This window comes from Capricornis sumatraensis, chromosome 3, assembly GCF_032405125.1.
Source record: "Capricornis sumatraensis isolate serow.1 chromosome 3, serow.2, whole genome shotgun sequence".
Lineage (NCBI taxonomy): Eukaryota > Metazoa > Chordata > Mammalia > Artiodactyla > Bovidae > Capricornis > Capricornis sumatraensis.
Window position 1 is genome coordinate 63,423,292 of NC_091071.1, and position 20,662 is coordinate 63,443,953.

The 20,662-nt window shown below is 39.2% G+C and overlaps 1 protein-coding gene across 1 annotated transcript in view; it reads left to right on the forward strand.

Moving 5' to 3' along the window:
- Window positions 1-20,662, forward strand: part of PDE11A (phosphodiesterase 11A) — a 425,952-nt gene that overhangs the window by 147,383 nt on the left and 257,907 nt on the right. The window contains exons 3-4 of the mRNA XM_068968072.1: window positions 12,190-12,279; window positions 19,677-19,817. Of these exons, the coding sequence (XP_068824173.1) occupies window positions 12,190-12,279; window positions 19,677-19,817 (231 nt within the window). The remainder of the gene's footprint in view (window positions 1-12,189; window positions 12,280-19,676; window positions 19,818-20,662) is intronic.

Sequence of the window (20,662 nt, forward strand, 5' to 3'; positions counted from 1 at the left end):
ACCCTGTTGCTGACAGACTGAACCTGGGCGGAAGTAGAAAGTGTGGGTGGGATGGGGAAAGTGAGACATTTTGCTTTTCAAGATGGCATCTTGGCTTGTCAGCTAGACTGTTGTAAGGTACAGAATGAGAGACCTTAGCTGAACTACCAGTGAACCACATCCAAAGCTTCCCCTTTGCCTCTTTGGGTTGATATACCACTCTGGTAATAAATGATTAGCCCTTCACAAAGTTCTCTTTGTTGTTAGGTCAAACTTTAAGCTCTCTCTGTGTTCAGTGTTATCTGTTAAGAATGTCCTGAATTTACTATGTACCAACTCTGTGTTTTAGTTGCATAGACACAACTCACGGATGTGATCAAGGCTCTTACATTTATAATGTTCATTTTAGGGTCTTATTATGTTAATTAAATATTAATGCTCTAAGCATATTTTTCATAGCCTTCTCTGTATCTTCTCTACTGGAGAATATTGCTGGAGTAAAAAATAGTGTGGTTTATTATTCATGTCATTGGTGTTACATTTTGATGATAAATTATTTTTGGAAAATGAAAAAAAAAGATAGATCAGTAGAAGAATCCCCTCTGGGTCTCATGCTATTTCTCTGAATAGCAATTTTATATTTCCTCACTGTGTGTCCAGAGATTATTGCATATCTTCCATAAGCATCTATAAAATACCTAGCCATAGTTTTAAAAATTGGAGATACTTTCTGAAGACCTTCTAATGAGATTTAAAAAAAAAATAGTGTATGTGGTATAAAAATGCTCACACAAAAGTAGTTTTAAAAAGACATAGTTTTTACCATGTGTAGGCATTTATATAGTTTCTTATAGTTTTTACTTATGACAACCGTGCACATGGGGATGAACAGTCAGTGTGTTTAAACTCATGACTTTTCTGAATGGGAAACCTGAGTTTCATAAGTTCTTGACACATTATAAGGGTGAAGGGGTCTTGGCTGCTGTTAAAAAATCCAGAGATGGTGATGGATGGCAGTGCTGAGCCAGAGAAGCTCAATGACATGGTGATAGAGGCTTCAAAAACTGCTGACTTGCTGTGATGTGCTTATGGCTATTTATGGACAACAATTGAAGAGGACTTCAAGGTTTTGGAACTGGGTGATTAAGTCGTTAATGATTCTTTTGGCACGTAGGGCCTTTTAGAGGAGGAAACTTTTTCTTCAGGAGGACAGGGGGACTGAAATGACAAGCTTGGTTTTGAAATGCTGAGTTTAAGGCAGTAAACAGACTTCCAGGATGAAATGTCTTATAGGCAACTGGTGATGAAGAGCTAGAGCACAGAGAAAGGTCAGCACCAGAGTGCCAACTCTGAGTATCGTCCCAGAAGTTACCACTGAGACACACACAAGAGAAAGAGACTTTGGCACCTGTTTAGTTAATATGGGTGAATTCAGGGTTGAGTTCAGCCTAGGACCAGGAATGCTAAAATTAGACTGTAAGACAGAGGAAGCAAAGGTTTTCAGAACTCACACTGGTGAACTGGGATCAGAAACTCTGAAGCCTAAATCTGAAAAACAGCAGAGGAGGGCTGAGAAGAAAAGGGGTGGGAAAATCGGAGAGTGAAGTCAGAGGCAAAATAAATTAACAACAGACCAAAGAACAGGAGTGAGGCAGGAAAAGCAAGTGAGCAGAAGGAAGTTTCTCAGCTACCTTCAATATCTGGCTGCATCAAGTTCACCGTCTTTTCTCACTGACTCTTGGTCAAAGGTTAATCCTTGCGTGGCCAACCCACCTTATTTTGTAGGACTCTTACATTGTAAGAGAAAGTCAATCCTTAGAGGGAGATGGTAAAAAAAGAGAATTAGAAGGGCAAAGACCGCATCCAGAATTACAACTTAAATGGGGAATCAGAAACACAGAAATAGAAATAGGAGTTTATAGGGCAGGGAAACCAAGATTTAATATCTTGCTGGTGTTTGAGTGTTAAAGGCTTCAAAGAGGACTTAGAATAACTGATGGATCTTGTGATCTGGTGATTAGAAAGTTATAGACAAGACTGAAGATTGTAAGCTGGGTGGTAGAATGTGAAGATTTGAAGACGAGCAGATGTAGGTCACATAGTAAAGATGGAAACAGCAATGCCAGGCGAGGGGGATACGTTCCTCTTTGAAGGGAGAGGAGAGCAGCTGGACACAGGAGACAGAAATGATGATGATAGAGAGGAAGATTCTTCAGAAAGGACAGAATGAAGAACTCCGCCAAATGCCTTGTCTCCATAGACAAGCCATGCATTTTCCCTTAGGCCTAGAAAAAAGGAGATCGTCTTGGGTGGACTTGAAATACTGAGATAAGGTTGACAGTAGATGAGAAAATATGTTAAAACTTTGTATTAAGCCTAAATTTATCTGGAATCAGAATACAAACAAAAAAAATCTGATTAAGCTCTATACAAAAATAACCTGTGATATAACTGTGAATAACAGTTAGAACTGGACATGGAACAACAGACTGGTTCCAAATAGGAAAAGGAGTACGTCAAGGCTGTATCTTGTCACCCTGCTTATTTAACTTATATGCAGAGTACATCATGAGAAACGCTGGGCTGGAGGAAACACAAGCTGGAATCAAGATTGCCAGGAGAAATATCAGTAACCTCAGATATGCAGATGACACCACCCTTATGGCGGAAACTGAAGAAGAACTAAAGAGCCTCTTAACGAAAGTGAAAGAGGAGAGTGAAAAAGTTGGCTTAAAGCTCAACATTCAGAAAACTAAGATCATGGCATCTGGTCCCATCACTTCATGACAAATAGATGGGGAAACAGTGGCTGACTTTATTTTTCTGGGCTCCACAATCACTGCAGATGGTGACTGCAGCCATGAAATTAAAAGACGCTTACTCCTTGGAAGGAAAGTTATGACCAATCGAGACAGCATATTCAAAACCAGAGACATACCTTTGCCAACAAAGGTTAATCTAGTTAAGGCTATGGTTTTCCAGTGGTCATGTATGGATAATGACAGTTGGACTATGAAGAAAGCTGAGCACCGAAGAATTGATGCTTTTGAAGTGTGGTGTTGGAGAAGACTCTTGAGAGTCCCTTGGACTGCAAGGAGATCCAACCAGTCCATTCTAAAGGAAAACAGTCCTAGGTGTTCATTGGTAGGACTGATATTGAAGCTGAAACTCCAATCATTTGGCCACCTGACGGGAAGAACTAACTCTTTGGAAAAGACTCTGATGCTGGGAAAGATTGAAGGCAGGAGAAGGGGACGACAGAGGATGAGATGGTTGGATGGCATCACCTACTCAATGGACATGGGTTTGGGTACACTCTGGCAGTTGGTGATGGTCAGGGAGGCCTGGTGTGCTGTGGTTCATGGGGTCACAAAGAGTTGGACACGACTGAGCAACTGAACTGAACTGAAAACTGCTCTAAAAATAAAGTCTGTTAATTAAAACAATTTTTACAGGGATTAAGTACTGATGCATGTTATAACATGGATGAAGCTTTTTAACAGAATACTACATGAAATCAGTCAGCCAGACACAAAAGGCCAAGTGCTCATGATTCCATTTATATGAAATGTGCGCTGCGTTAATAACCATGAGGTTTTTTTTTTTTTAAAAAAAAGGGTGCTAGATAAATGAGATGGTAAAAGGAAGGTGTCAACTAAAAAGACGCACAACGTGAGAGCTGTGAGTTAAGTTTTATCGGGGGTAGAATGAGGACTGCGGCCCAGGAGACAGCACCTGAGATAGCTCTGAGAGACTGCTCCAAAAAGGCAGTAGGGAAAAGTCAGTATATAAGGTTTTGGTGAAGGAGGAGTTCATTGCAATCGAGCATTTACGTGAGGCGCTAACTCTGTTAGCTCCTTTGTGTTAGTCACCATGAAGGGATTTTAGTGCTTTTCTACATATGAAGAGATGCAAAGATTGGGATCGTGAAATCAGTTCCTGAAAATATATTTCTAAAGATCCTTTCCACCAGTGTGGAACAGAGTGCCTCACCCTCCACCCGGAATTCCCCTCAGGGGACGTTGAAGGTCAGCAGTTGCAGCAGCTCAGGGCTCAGTTTCCGCAGAGGCAGATGGCAGATGCCCTTGCTGCTGTTGTTCAGTTGCTGGCAAATGCTCTTGGCAAGTGCCAATTCACAATTGACTGGCAAGTGCCAATTTGTGCTTGACAAAGGATGGTGCTACTAATGTGAAGAAATCATGTGAATATGTTTCAAATATAAAAAAATACATATTTCTTATCAGAAAATAACCTAAAAGGAATTTTTCTGTTCATACATTGATTGCAATACAATAGAATTTTTCGAGCATCAGGATGTTGAAACCATGACTAAATTACTGTGTAGTATAGCTTCCTGCATTTATACCTTTCCATGGTAAGTGAAAAGATCATAACGATGTTAATAGCTAAGACTCAAGAATGCCTGGATCAAACTGTAGCTCAAACTGATTTCTTATAGGAGCTTTTGAGTTAGAAAAATGAACAGAGAAACTGGGAAGGCTGAGGTATGTAGGTCAACCTACTTACAAAAATAACCTTGATGGAGTTACATAGGTGGATATTATTGTAAAATTTCTTCACACAGTGAGAGGGAGTTGGCCAGACTTACTGAGCCATATTATCTATTCATCTCAGACAAAGTAATCATATCTTGTAGACCCATTGGACTATATCGCATAGATGACAGTTGCTAATTATCAAGAAGAGTCATGATTTTCAAAAGTCAAAGATGGTTAATATTCTTAGAATATAAAGAGTCCTTAGGAAGCAATAAAAATAGATAAATTTCCAATAAAAAAGGAAGATAAATAGGCCACAAATAAAAATATAGATAGCCAACAAGTTATGAAAATTGTTCAATATCATTAATAATCTAATAAATATAAGTTAATGCAAAAATGAGTATTGATTTAATCAACAATATAGACATAATTTTAAAAGAATGATAATATCCAGTGTTCTGTGAGTAGGGCATTACTGTTAGTGGTGTATAAATTGATAGTACTCTTTTGGAGGCTGATTTGGCAGTAACTAGTAACTTTCTTTTAAATGCACATATACTGCAACCTTAAAATTTTAATTCTAGGAATCTGTCCAACAGAAGTATTGTCCAGGTGCACAAAGATATATTTGTAAGAAAGTTCATGGCAGTGTTATTTGTAATAGGGAAAAAATGGAAACAATGTGAATGTCTACTAATAGGCACATCTACCCCCTAGAATATTTGGCAAAGATTAAAAAGAATTAAGCAGATATCTTTGGAACTGACATTAATGATTTCCAAGATGTATTGCCAAGTAATAAGAAGGTGTAGAACATAACTTGCAGTCGGATCCCTCTTGTGTTTACCACCACTCCTAAAACTAAGTGATATATGTATGTGGTTCATAAAAAGGGATCCAGAAGAATACACTGCAAATGCTAACAGGGGTTTCTCCTTGGGAGAGGAGAGGGTGGCAAGACAAGAAATGAAAGGGGATCTGTGGTTATTTTATTGTATGCGCTGCTATACTGTTGGATTTTTTTGAACAAAAGCTAAAAATTTGCTTCTTGTTAGGAGTTATTTACAAGTGTACACATGTCAATGAATGAATACTAATACTAGTATTAATATTACAAATCATTTAGAATATTGCCGGGTACAGAGGAAGTATTGATGCCATTAAATGTGTGTTAAGTTAAATGCATTCAAATATTGTTGCTGCTGCTGCTGCTAAGTTGCTTCAGTCGTGTCCGACTCTGTGCGACCCCATAGACGGCACCCCACCAGGCTTCCCCGTCCCTGGGATTCTCCAGGCAAGAACACTGGAGTGGGTTGCCATTTCCTTTTCCAATGCATAAAAGTGAAAAGTGAAAGTGAAGTCGCTCAGTCATGTCCGACTCTTCGCAATTCTGTGGACTGCAGCCACCAGGCTCCTCCATCCATGGGATTCTCCAGGCAAGAGTACTGGAGTGGGGTGCCATTGCCTTTAGGGCTCTATTTTAAGAAAATAATCATGGGATGTGCAAAGATTTAATTGCAAGGCAACCACTAATCTACTTTTTTTCTCTATACATTTTCTTTTTCCAGACTAAACAATGGAATATTTTGCATTAATAAAAGTTGGTTATAATAAGTTATAGCTGGTTATAAAAAGTAAAGAAATGCAGATATTACATGTGGGATTTTTATTATTATATAATAGGCCTATTTTAGTTTATGTGAAGAGAGAGAGAGAAAACTTGAATGATGGTTTCTAAAATGTTAATAGTGGTTACCTCTGAGTGGTGGAAATATGAGTACTTTTATTTTCTGTTGAAATATTGTGACAATCCAAATTATCTTAGAATGGACATGGCTCCCAAAATGGGATCTTTCAGGGTTTTCCCTTCAGTGTCTGTGAGAGGGTGGAAATGTAGAAATGCCACAAGAGGATTATTTTTCCAAAGTCTGGAGGGTGGGGAATGGGGTCACATAGAGATAAGGGCTTCCCTGGTGGCTCAGATGGTAAAGAATCCACCTGCAATGCGGAAGACCTGGATTCCGTCCCTTAGTTGGGAAGATCCCCTGGAGGAGGGCATGGCAACCCACTCCAGTATTCTTGCCTGGAGAATCCCCATGGACAGAGGAGCCTGGTGGGCTATAGTCCAAGGGGTCGCAAACAGTTGGACATGACTAAGCAACTAAGTCATGCACAGCTCAGCAGAGAGATAAGGCTGTTGGTTAATGTGACTGGTACCTGCAAAATTCAAATGCTCAGCAGACTAGAGCCTCTAAAAAGTCCAAGAGATTAGGTATTTGATACTGAACTGCAACTTGCCAGGAATTGAACTCAGCCTGTCTATCATGGAAAAGCTTGGAATATCCGTACTCTTTGGAATATTTTAGCCAATACTAGCTTCAAGGAGAGAGCTGAGAATAGTGGAAGGGTCCTCACTCCAATTCTTCTGGGGGCCCAGCCTTAATACCCAGGGCAGAGGCAGAATCTCTAACATCCCCCCTCTGCTAAGAAGGGGAAGTGGAGGAATAGTGACCTTCTCCTTCCTTATTTGCCGTCTTGTTCTCTCTCATCTTTTGTGAGTAAACTTCTCATTCAACCCATTCTCGTTCTTAAAGTGGGCAGTTTCAAAAAGTATGTAATTGGATCATCTATTCCAGATGCCAGTGTTTTATTTAAACAAACTTGCACCTTATGCCTCTGTGTATTTTTTGGAGACTTTTCTTCACAGAGGGCACAGCTCTGAGAGGAAAAGGCACACTTCAGCCAAAAGTTTATACTTTAGTTTGACCTGATAAGATACATGTATTGTTCTGATTCTTGAAATAAAAACTCGACCTATTGTAGCTACTGAATTTGCATAGAAAGATTACAGTGAACTAAAAACTATGCCTCTGGAAGCAGGATTTTTTTCTGGAACTTCCAGAAAACTTCAAACTAATTTTTCACTATTTCAAGTATTCTATTTCTAAAAGATGTGGAAAGTGTTTCATTGTGTGAAAATCCTGTGACTGGTTCCTATTTTGATGCTTAATTTTCTAAATTACTCTATTTGAAGAGTTTATTTAGCTTTTGAATTACAACAGTTAGAACACCCCCAGTTCCAAATCAGCAGGGCTTGAATCAGTGAAGTGCCTTATAGTTAGTGCCTCAAGGCAGATCTCAGGATCTGCACAGAAAAGCAAGGTGTAGGTCGGAAAACCTACCCGCCCCACCCCCCCGCCCATTAATTTGGCTGACAGTGATGGGACACCTCCAGCTGTGTTGCCTCCAGGAGTGGGGTTCATAAAGGGGATGGCCCCAGGCCTCTCACTCCAAGCATCCAGTGTAGACCCCCAGTGTTCTTTAATGATGTGTAATTGGGCCAGACCAGACCATGGGGCTTGAATGGCCTTTCTCTGCAGTCAAAGGGCTCAGTACCTACTGTCTTTCTTTAGGACACTGATGGACGGTCCCAGTGCTCAGATTTTATGTTTATTACTGATACTTTTCATGAGTTTCCAGGGCTAAAGTGACTTTTTCACACTGTTTAATGATTTTCAGTTTAACTCCCTTTCTGAGTGGGATGTTGTAAAGATTAATTAGCCAGTGTTCATAAAGTGCTTTCAAGCTGAAAAGTGCTGCACAAGGGTGTACAGACTCATTAGCTTCTTAGTCATTAAGGCTTTTTAGACCTTTTGGCCTTCAGAAACTAGATGGTGAAGACCAAATTAGTATTTTTTTCCTTGGAGGAGGGGGACTTCAGAAAGAGCAGAATAGAACAGTATGTCTTTTTCTAAAAAAAGACATGTTTTGCACTGGAACTGAAAAAGGATATAAAAATTTTTTTATCATCTCCTATTTCCATAATGCTTCAGCTCCTTCTTAACTCCCTTCTTTCAAATTGTATTTGACTGTTTCTCTTGCATAGTATTAAGAAATTCTATACATTGTCGTATAGGGATGGTGGTGGTGTTGGGGGTGGTAGATGTGGGGGGGGACAGGGAGGCCTGGCATTCTGCTGTCTATGGGGTCACAAAGAGTTGGACGTGACTGAGCAACAGCAATGGAGCTAAGTCTGACCCCAGAAAGTGCTGAATTGTTGCGCCAGCAAATGGCACAGTGTAGATCGTTCCCTTTGTAAGTAAAGATCCCCTTTGAGTTTATAGTGTTTCATGAAGGTGTGGCATTGCCTCCATCCATAGTACTCTTTACATATATAATATACAGAATTATATATATATGTCACTGTTGTTCAGTGGCTAAATCATGTCTGACTGTTTGCAACCCCATGGGCTGCAGGGCAGGAGGCTTCCCTGCCCTTCACTGTCTCCCAGAGTTTGCTCAAATTCATGTCCATTGAGTTGGTGATGCTATCTAACCATCTATATATACACATATGTATGAGTTCTATATAATTCAATTAAAAGCATTTTACTGAGGATGCAAAAGTACAAAAAGACATAAAAAGATTATTTTTTTTTAAAAAGACAGAGATGAATAATTTACCAAGAATTAGATTGACAGTTGACTTTTCAACAGCATTAAACGCACATGATGGGGGAATATCTTCTAAGTACTGAGAGAAAACAGCTGTCAACTTAGAATTGTAGGCTCAAATCAATTAACTTTTAAGTTCATAAAATAAAAACATTTTAATACAAAACAAAGCATTTACTACCAATGCTGAAGAGTGTTCTAAAGGATTGTCTTCACAAGGAAAGAAAATTATCCTAGAGGGGAAGAAGGAGATACTGGAAGAAATGAACAGGGAAAAATCGGTAAACATGTGGACAAATCAAAATAAGCACTGCCTAATAACAATAACAAAATAATGTTAGTAGTAGTAGTAGTACTGTTTGTAGTAGCAAATCAAGATAGAACTAGGAAAAAAAGGTAACAGGAAAAAAAGGTATATCAGAAAGTAGTATTGAGAGTTAAAGCATTCCAAAGTCCTTACCTTATTTGTGAGGAGACTAAAGATGTTACATTTAGATTTTATCAAGTGTGTACATAAAATTTCTCTTAAATAAAGAAAGTGTAATGTAGTAAAGGGGAGAATCAATGGAATGAGGAAATAAAATCAGTAGCAACTGACTCAGTAAAGAAGAGAGTAAGGAAATTTAATATTGACTTTAGTAATTATTTGTGAATCTCTTGCCTTAACATGACATATACTAAGTAACTATGTGTGAACTTCCTACACACACACACACACACACACACACACGCACACCTACAGGGAAAATGAAAAAAAAAAGTAGTGATATGTGAACAGGTGGTTCTGGCTTGGGATAAGATGTTTAATAACAACATTATACAGATTACAGAGGCATGCATCACAGGAGGAGAACCTGAAATGTAGGGATCCAAAATCTTTTATAATAGACAGTAAACCTGCCTGACCTCTGCTTCAGAGAGAGGCATTATCTTCATTATACTGCATAGTAAGCATTTCTGCTCTTTGTTCTATTTTACAAGACTGTTAACTATATAAACACTCTGGAAAGATGAGCCATTGCCTTTGTTTGCAAGATGTGCAGAAATGTGAGAAATACATGGAGAATATTTCCCAACAATCTTGATAAATTTGTGAAGGCTCAGTTTTCTCATCTGAAAAGTAGAATGGATAGTGTGAGTATGTAGTTGTTTGGATCAAATGATACAGTTCATATAAAATGCTTAACATCATATCCAAGGACTTTGTCAATATAAGCTACTATTATAAATGACTATTTTTTAATAAGATGTGAGTGTGTTATTGAATTCTTTGTTTTCTCTAATAAATTGTGAATGACTATGTTGTATATCTGAAACATATAATACTCTACATCAACTATATCTCAGTAAAAGCAATCGGGGTCTCAGCATTAGCTTCTACAGCCTTCTGAATTATTAATACTTTTAGGGACACTCTGTCAGAGTTGAGGATGCCCAAGTAGCCAAAGCAAGATTTTAATAGCAAAGAAATGATAGGAATTGTGAAGTTCCCTTCATCTTTAGACCACCTCCAGCCCTCTATAAAAGCACCTCCCTCTCCAAGTAGTTTCATTCTGGGTGTCCCAGTGTTGCCGAAATCCTGGGCTCTGTTCTCAGGTGCCAAACTGAAACACAGAGACAGCGTTTTGGGTGAAGTGGAAAGAGTAGCTTTTATTGCTTTGCCAGGCAAAAGAGGCCACAGTAGGCTAGCACCCTCAAGACTGTGCCCTCCCTTGGGAAAAATAGGAAGGGATCTTAGAGTTCAGGAGGGGAAGGGAGTGCTGCAGATAAGAAGTAGGGCAGATGCAAGCTTGCTTGCTTCCTTCCTGTTGGAAAGCCTTTATGTGGTCAAAGTCGGGGTCAGGAGGTTTTGGGAGGGTTCCAGCAGTCCTTGAGGGTATCACATCTTGACTTTTTTTCTGGAATAAAGAATTCTCACAAAAGAAGGGAGTGTTAGTGCTTCCTCAGAGAAGCAAACACCACATCCACTGTAGAGCTCTGATTAGAAAGTAATTGTTTTCAAAATGTAATTAAGCAAGAGAAACATTTCGGAGATAATGGCTTAGTGGGCTTAAAAGAATAAGGCCTAGCATATTGGAGGCAACCTTAACCAATTTCTACTAACACCATGAGTGTCTCACACCTGCTGCTGGGTGGATCCTCCCTTGCTGTTTTCATCCCTCACCCTCAGGGAGCTCTGCACTGCCCTCTTCTGGGCATGGAAGGAGCTGCTCGGTTTTGCTGCTGCTCTGTACCTCTTGATATGGCATCATGTGTGTGTGTGTGTGTGTGTGTGTGTGTGTGAGAGAGAGAGACAGAGACAGAGACAGAGACAGAGACAGAGGAGACTGACTGTCATATAAAACATGCCCATATGCCCTTTTGACTCTACATCAGAGAAGTCCCAAAGCATTGTCTCTTGTACAGTGCCCTACATTGTAAAGAGTTTAGGGAAATAATTATTTAGTCTTTTACTTGAGACATTTCCTCTCTCATAGAATCAGAGATTCTGGAGATGAATTTGAATGAGAGTGCCAGGAAGTACTGGAAATCATGAGACCTAGACCCCCTGTAATAAGAAAATTTTTGTTAGGATCAGGCCTGTCGCATGTGGCTGTTTGTTCCCATAGGAAGAATGCTCACCTAAAGGATCCCCAGCCTCTCCTCAAACCAGCTTCTGTAGCACCAGCCCACTGATTTGCATTCATGTCTAGTTATGTCAACAGAACAGTGGGTTCAATTTGAACTCTTCTATGTGAGGCTCCTTGGCCCCCTGGCTCCTCTGTTCCTACCGGGCCCATCCTAACAGTCATACTCAAGCCAGAAGCTGGCAGGGTTCTAGGGTCAAGCTGAGATCCCTGCTACTGATACATATGTACAAAGAAGTTGGCTTATATCCTGCCTACTTCCAAGTGTGAGTATATGCCTTGCCTTAAATTTTAAATATATCAGACTTCCTCCGTTTACTCATTTTTCATTGATCAAGGAAGGCATACAAGATGCCTTTTATACACAGTTCCTGGATCATAGCCATCCCAGTCTGTTTCTCATTTTATGTCTTCATAGATGCGACTGTCCCTAGTTAAAACCTGAGACTACACTATAGTTAACTCTGAAGAATGTTCTTTCTGAAGTTAAGATATTAGCATCAACAACACTATATTCAGCCTCTGTGGTTGGCAAAACAGTGTTAAAATCAGGCATATGAAGGAAATGTGGAATTTGGCTCCGTATTTTTATGATTTAATGTTTTTAACACTCTCTTCGCCCCCAGGTCATGCAGATGTATCTTCCATTTTGTGGAATTGCCATATCTAACGCTCAGCTCTTTGCTGCCTCAAGGAAAGAATATGAAAGAAGCAGGGTGAGTAGAAAGAAGCACTGCTGACAACCCTCAGAGCTCTTTGCCTTTCAAGTGTCTGTGAGTCATTATGTCTTTTAAAAACAGTAGATGATCTTTGAATAGTACAGAAACATTTTTTTTTAATCTGTATAATCCTTCAGGTCTGTGGTTGATGATCCCCTTTAAGCAATAAACCCAAATAGAAATGGATATAAATCCTCTGTTGTTGTGTGGGGAAAATAGCTTCTTTTAAAAAGGAAATTAATTTCACATCTATACTACAAGGCAAGAGATATATTCTAGCTTACTTATAGTTTTGAAACAATAACACAGATTAGTGATCTTTTTACAATTTAGTTCCTTTAAGAAGCAAGGTATGTTATAGATGATTTCACCCCAACTCACAAATTATGTTTGTGAATTGAAAGTTTTCCTGGAAGAGGATGATAATGCTGCCAACACCAGCTTATAGGACTATAAAGAAACATAAATATAGGGATTACTGTCATATACCTTCACCAGTTGTAGGGCTAAATAGTAAAAAACAAAACCAAAACAAAGACTGGTACTCAAAAAATTGCTAAACAATTAAGTTAGAGGTTAAATATATTAGACTCACTCTATTTTTAAATATAGGGACATTACTGTCACAATTTAGAAATATATTTAACAAGAAGATGTTCAGAAAGGTTGGAAACCCTCAGTTGATTAGTAATCAAATTGATAAAAGTTTCATTTACTAAGCATTATGATTTATGAATATTTCACAGGAACCAATTTACAACTACAGCCATCTTCTTTAGCACAGCATGCAACCCCTTTTCTCTGATTTGGATCCTGTTTTCATCTTTAGCCGCATGTCTTACCATTCTCCTCCTTTCATTGGGTGTTGAGGTCCTTTAATGGACTGGAATCTGGTGGTCTGGAGTTGACCGATAAGAAAGTAAAGGAGAGATAAAGAGGCTGATATTCCTTGGTTTACGCAGAAAGCCAATAAAGTCCCTGACACGGGGCTTGCTCTGTTCACGGAGGCCTCAGGCACCCTCTCGATGGGGTGAAGGCACAGAGCGCCTTCTTGAGAGGGTCTTAGAAGCCCAGGCAGGAAAGTGAACTCAGAGAGCCTCTGCGCTCCAGGAGATTAGCCTGAAAAAGAGAGAGAGGAGAGAGAGAGAGAAAGCAAGACACGGGACCAAAGCTCTGATGGAGCAAAGGTGTTTTATTCAACATTGTGTAGGTATTTATACTCTTACAAGATAGCTATATTCAGCAGAGATAAAATCAAAACTTACAAGTTATCAAGGAAACATGAGGTCATCCATATGAAAGAGAGACGGTTGTAAATAATCACTTTTACCATATGGTTCATAAAAAGGAAGAGGGTACTTATCACCGTATAGAAAAACGAACAAAGGAAATGCCTGGATTCCTCAGCCCCCGGGAGAGGCTTGCCTCTCCTCTTAATTCATGAATATTCAGAAATTAATAAGGAACAGAGAATTCCTGACAGATCCAAAACAGCACACAGGAAGCCTCCTGTTAAAAGCTTCCTGACAATTGGGCACTCCAGCAGTATAGGCCCCAATTTCCAGAAAACAGTCTGTTTCACTTTCTCATTCTCTTAGTAATATTTCTCCCTCTGCTTTCAATGCCTCAATGTCCACCTTTTTCTCCCACTGCTTTTGCCTTGCATTTCCCTGAAGACCCAGCTCAGTGTTCCACTTAATCTTTCCTTCTTTACTTATTATTTTGTCTTATATTTATTGCCATTGTTTTACTGTGGACACTTATCCCACTGTATAATACTTATCAATGGCCCTCCTCTCAAACTACATTTTGAATTCCTTAAGGAACACTTCATGCATTATGAATCTTTGCATCCTCATGTATTAATTTACTCACTCAACAAATATTTACTTTGTGGTCCTCTTCAGACACTGTCCATCAAAATCCCTGCCTTAGAACTTTATCATTTAGATGAAACAATAGATTATAGACAAACAAGCGAATAAAAAATAATATAGTATCAGGTGGTGGTAAGTGCTGTAAAAAAAGAACAAAGTGAGATAATGGAATACAGACTGGTTGCTGAAGGGTAGTTTAGGATGATGTTTATTTCAGAAGGTGATCAAGAAGATCTCTATGAAGAGGTAATATCTGAGCAGAGAGCTAAATGAAATGAAGGCGCAAAGCTGCACAAAGATCTAGGAAGAAGATTCCAAGCAGTGGAAATATCAAGTGCAAAGGCCCAGTGGTAGGAGAAGCTTTGGTCCATGTGTCTAAAGAGCAGATAGGAAAGACCTCAGATAGCCAAAACAATCCTAAGGAAGAAGAACAAAGCTGGGGGCATCACACTTCTTCATTTAAAACTATTTTTCAAAGCTATAGTAATCAAAATAGTATTGTACTGGTATTAAAAAGAGACATACAGACCAATGGAGTAGAATTGAAGTGAAGTGAAGCTGCTCAGTCGTGTCCAACTCTTTGCGACCCCATGGATTGTAGCCTACAAGGCTCCTCTGTCCATGGAATTTTCCATGCATGAGTACTGGAGTGGGTTGCCATTTCTTTCTCCAGGGGATCTTCTGAAGCCAGGGATCGAACCCAGGTCTCTTGCATTGCAAGCAGATGCTTAACTGTCTGAGCCACCAGGTTAATTCCTGGAATAGAATTAAGAGCCCAGAAATATACCCATACATATAGAGTCAATGTCTATTTGACTAGGGAGCCAAGAATACTCAATGGGGAAAAAGTAGTTTTTTTCAATAAATGGTTTGGGAAAACTGGATATTCACATGCAAAATAATGAGATTAGATTAGACCTCTATCTTACATCACTCACAAAAATTAACTTGAAATAGATTAAAAGCTTAAACTTGAGACCTGAAACTGTAAAACTCCTAGAAGAAAATATGGGTGAAAACTCCAGTGATTTTTTGGGGGGTCTGATATAAAAGCTCAAGCAACAAAAGCAAGAATAAACAAGTGAGACTACCTCAAACAAAAAACTTCACAGCAAAAGAAACAATCAAAAAATTCAGAAGTAAACTATGGAATGGCAGAAAATATTTGCACATCATCTGTATTGATAAGGGGTTAATCTTCAAAATATATAAGGAACTCATACAACTCAATAGCAAAAAACAAACAAACCCCCCCATCATCCAATTAAAAAATAGAGGATTTGAAAAGACATTTTTCCAAAGAAGACATACAAATGGCCAATAGACACATGAAAAGATGCTCAACATCATCAGGGAAATGCAAATTAAAACTCTGATGAGATATCACCTCCTATCTCTTAGAATGGCTGTTATCAAAAAAATAAGAGATAACAAGTGTTGGTAAGGATGTGGAGAAAAGGGAACCCTTTGTACACTGTTGATGGGAATATAAATTGGTGCAACTACTATGGAAAACAATATGGAGGTTCCTCAAAAAATTAAAAATAGAACTACCATATGATCCAGCAGCTTCACTTCTGAGTATATATCCAAAGGAAATTAAATTGCTAGCTCAAAAAGATATCTGCACTCCCATATTCATTGCAATATTATTTACAATAGCCAAGATATGGAAACAACCTAAGTGTCCATTAATAGATGAATGGATAAAGAAATTGTGATACACTCATGGACACACACAATGGAGCATTATTTAGCCATAAGACAGAAGAAAATCCTGCCATTTGTGACAAAATGGATGAAACTTGAGGGCACTGTGTTAAGTGAAATCAGTTCAGTTCAGTTGCTCAATTGTGTCCGACTCTTTGCAACCCCATGAACCACAACACACCAGCCCTCTCTGTCCGTCACCAACTCCTAGAGTTCACCCAACCTCATGTTCACTGAATCAGTGATGCCATCCAACCATCTCATCCTCTGTCGTCCTCTTCTCCTCTTGCCTTCAATCTTTCTCAGAATCAGGGTTTTTTCAAATGAGTCAGCTCTTTGCATCAGGTGGCCAAAGTATTGGAGTTTCAGCTTCAACATCAGTCCTTTCAAAGAACACCCAGGACTGATCTCCTCTAGGATGGACTGGTTGGATCTCCTTGCAGTTTAAGGGACTCTCAAGAGTCTTCTCCAACACCACACTTCAAAAGCATCAATTCTTCTGTGCTCAGCTTTCTTTATAGTCCAACTCTTACATCCATACATGACTACTGGAAAAACCATAGCCTTGACTAGACAGACCTTTGTTGACAAAGTAATGTCTTTGCCTTTTAATAAGCTGTCTAGGTTGGTCATAACTTTCCTTCCAAAGAGTAAGCGTCTTAATTTCATGGCTGCACTTACCATCTGCAGTGATTTTGGAGCTCAGAAAAATATAGTCAGCCACTATTTCCCCATCTATTTGCCATGAAGTGATGGGACCAGATGCCATGATCTTAGTTTTCTGAATGTTGAGCTTTAAGCCAACTTTTTCACTCTCCTCTTTCACTTTCATCTAGAAGCACTTTAGTTCTTCTTCACTTTCTGCCATAAGGGTGGTATCATCTGCATATCTGAGGTTATTGATATTTCTCCCGGCAATCTTGATTCCAGCTTGTGCTTCCTCCAGCCCAGCGTTTCTCATGATGTACTCTGCATAGAAGTTAAATAAGCAAGGTGACAATATACAGCCTTGACATACACCTTTTCCTATTTGGAACCAGTCTGTTGTTCCATGTCCAGTTCTAACTGTTGCTTCCTGACCTGCATACAGGTTTCTCAAAAGACAGGTCAGGTGGTCTGATATTCCCATCTCTTTCAGAATTTTCCACAGTTTATTGTGACACACACAGTCAAAGGCTTTGGCATAGTCAAACAAGCAGAAATAGATGTTTTTCTGGAACTCTCTTGGTTTTTCGATGATCCAGCCTGTGTTATTTCACATATATATTGAATCTGTGAAAGCGGAACTCAAAGAAGCAGAAGGTAGTATGGTGGTTTCCAGGAGCTGGAGTGTCCAGGAAAGGGGGAGATGTTGGTCAAAGTATACAGACTTCTAGTTATAAGATGAGTAAGTTCTGGAGATCTAGTGTTCAGTGTGATGACTATAATTAATGATACTGCATTATGTACTTGAATATTGCTGAGAAAACAAATCTTAATGTTCTTACCACAGAAAAAATGTAGTGATGTAAGGTGATGGATGTGTTAACTAACCTTAGTGTAGTAATCATTTTGCAATATATTGGTATATTAAATCATCACATTGTATACCTTAAACTCACACAAAGTTTTATGTCAATTATATCTCAATAAAGCTGGGGGTGGGGAGCAATAATGTAGCTGAACAGTGAGAAGTGAGAGATTCTCCAAAAAATTTAGCAGTGAAATATAGAAGGCCTACTGATACGGGAAATGAATGAAAATGACTTTAGGCTTGTGCAGGTGGCAAATAAACAGTTGGATATGGGAGTCTAGAGTCGAGATTACTATTTGGGAACCATCAGCATATAGATGGTATTTAAAACTAGGGTACAGGTGGGAAAAATATATGGATAAGAGAAGGGAAAAGGTCCAAGGATGAGTCCAGGAGCAAAAGAAGGTCTGAAGAAGAAGGAGCTGGGGACATGCAAATGACATCGAGAAACAGGGAGTGTTCAACTGTGTGCAAAGCTTCCATGTCTGTCGCATTGCATGTCATCCTAGATTTTCTTCTCTTTTTTTTTCTCCTGTTTTGGAGTCTGTCTGCTTGTTATTTGTGAAACTTTTATCACTTGTTAGTAAAGCAGCAATTTTTAATTAGAAACAATAAAATTACTATAATGCGATTTGTCAGTACAAAACTCAAGGCACAATTAGTTTTTCCTCTGAGATAAATGTTCCCGTATACAGGTCCCAGAGGCCCCATCCATGCAGTCACAACAAATTGAAAAGTTAAATATTTGTTCAGTTAATATGATCCATCTGAAGAACTAGTCTGGATGATTAAGGAAATAATGTCCCCTCCCTTAATAACAGGGGATTTTGTTGGTAATTATGTAGACAGTTGCCTCATTTTTAATATTATATTTGCACATGAAATTACCACACATTGACCTCTTACAGCGATTTGCTGTCCAAATGCCAAACGGACAGAATACACTTAAAACTTTTTTCAACTCGTAGTGTTTCTCTTTGCTTTGGAATCATAGAGCAATGCATAGCCCTTAGCCACAGTCACAAGCTCTCTTTAGAGAAAATGCTGTCCAGCTTTAGACTCATTTCATGGATCCCTTAACTCATTCAAATATTTTTCTACCTCAGTAGACTCAAAGAAATTCTCATGTTTCAAATGGTTTCAGGACAAATCAAATGCATTACCAAAGTTGAAAATTAGTCAACACCACCTATCAGAAGAGATGTGAATTTGAATACCCATGAAATCCTTTTGTGACAGGTCAGACTGGCAACATCATATTAAATTTTATTGAACAAAGCATCCACTGGCTGTGTAATTTTCTGATTGCGCTCTGATAGAGGGAAAATATCTACTACCTGTAAATGGCTCACTGTTCTTCAATCTCTGGACGTATCCATGTAATTAAAAACTCTAAAGAAATATTATTTCAGTGTATAAATTGCAAGCTATCTTAGCTGGATAAAAATGACATGTTATCACAATTTCAGTTTTAAACAAGTATACAGTTTTCAAGTTAGAATTTAAGTTTTTTCTTTAATTTTTATGCTTTTTATTTTATTTCTTCGATAAATTTTTAATAATGTTTTCTTTTTGAGATGTATAATGGCATTTAAATGTTCTCCTGGACAAATTTCTTGTGTAGAGGGATTAATAGGGGTTTTATATATATATGTATTTGAAGGTTTTGAAACTTAACTAGCATCCACTACTATAATTCTTTAATAGTTCTGTGAGAGATATATATTCATGAAAATAAGTCTTGAGTCTGACCATGAAGCTGTTTCTTCCAGATGGTGAGGAAGAGATGCTTTGTAATTTTCTGAAATAAATGGGCCTTGGAGAGAATCAAGTATTTGGTATTCATAAAATGTTGATTTTTAAACCCAGTCATGTTTCTTAAAACATTGCAGAAAAACTACTGTAGGAGCAGAAAAGCCTGTCAGTAATGATTATATGAGATCATGTAGTCATTAACTGTATGGAATATAGTCATATAGCTATATGAGGAATTTATGTGGGATTATATGGACTGGTGGGCTACTGTCCATGGGATCATAAAGAGTTGGACATGACTGAGCAACTAAGCACACACACACACATGGACTGGCACTATTCTCAAATTACATTTTATAATTCAATATTGTGTTATGAAATGAAACTATGGAAATATGTCAAAACAACCATAAACACTTTAAAATTTAGCCACACAAAAATATTTATATTTTTATAGCAAAGATGAAATGGAATTTTTGAGAGACAAATTTTAATTCAGTCCCTTAGCCACCTAAATACATCCATTTTCTCTTTCCTAGGCTTTGCTAGAGGTGGTTAATGACCTCTTTGAAGAACAGACTGACCTGGAGAAAATTGTCAAGAAAATAATGCATCGAGCCCAAACGCTGTTGAAATGTGAACGCTGTTCTGTTTTACTCCTGGAGGACATCGAATCACCAGTAAGTCATCTTTCATCTGTCATCTGTGTTGAGGAAGTAAAGTTTAGTTTAGTTGTAACTAAGTTCGTGAAATTGCGACTGGAACCACTCTTTTGTGACTCTTCTAACATGAGGTGACTTTTTATAAAAGTAGTTTTTATTTCCTGTATGTGTTTGTTCAGTCTTGATCTGCTGTCATCTGAGAAACTCTGACGACCTTGAGGTCTAGCGGAGCTCTGTGTACACAGAAGAGGCAGCTAAGGGATGGGAAAGTGAAAGTCGCTCAGTACTGTCAGACTCTTTGCAACCCCACAGACTCTACAGTCCATGGAATTCTCCAGGCCAGAATACTGGAGTGGGTAGCCTTTCCCTTCTCCAGGGCATCTTCCCAACCCAGGGATGGAACCCAGGTCACCTGCATTGCAGGCGGATTCTTCACCAGCTGAGCCTCCAGGGAAGCCCAAGGGATGGAAGGGGTTGCCCAGACTCACACAGCTGAAGGGAAGAGGAGCTAGGCTGCCAGCCTCCCATTGAACCCACACAGCAAGGGAAGGCCCTCAGCACGTGAGGGCATGGACTGCAGTCCACACAATACTCCACAGCCCTCTTCTGGGGCTGCGGGTCGGGGAGTGGGAAGCAGGGCTCTCTGCGCTTGCGCTCAGTGGAGTCACCCCAGCCTCAGTGGGGCGGCACTCTCCAGCAGAGGTTTGTTCTGTTGCTTCCCACGTTTCCGCCTTCTTCTGCTGCTGCCTCAGGCCTGTGGACTCTAACTCAGTGAGCGCCAGTCAGGAGGCGGAGGCTCCTTCCCTCCTCATGCAGGGGCTACTTTCTCTCACCTCAGGGGTGAGTAGCCATTGGCCGCGGCC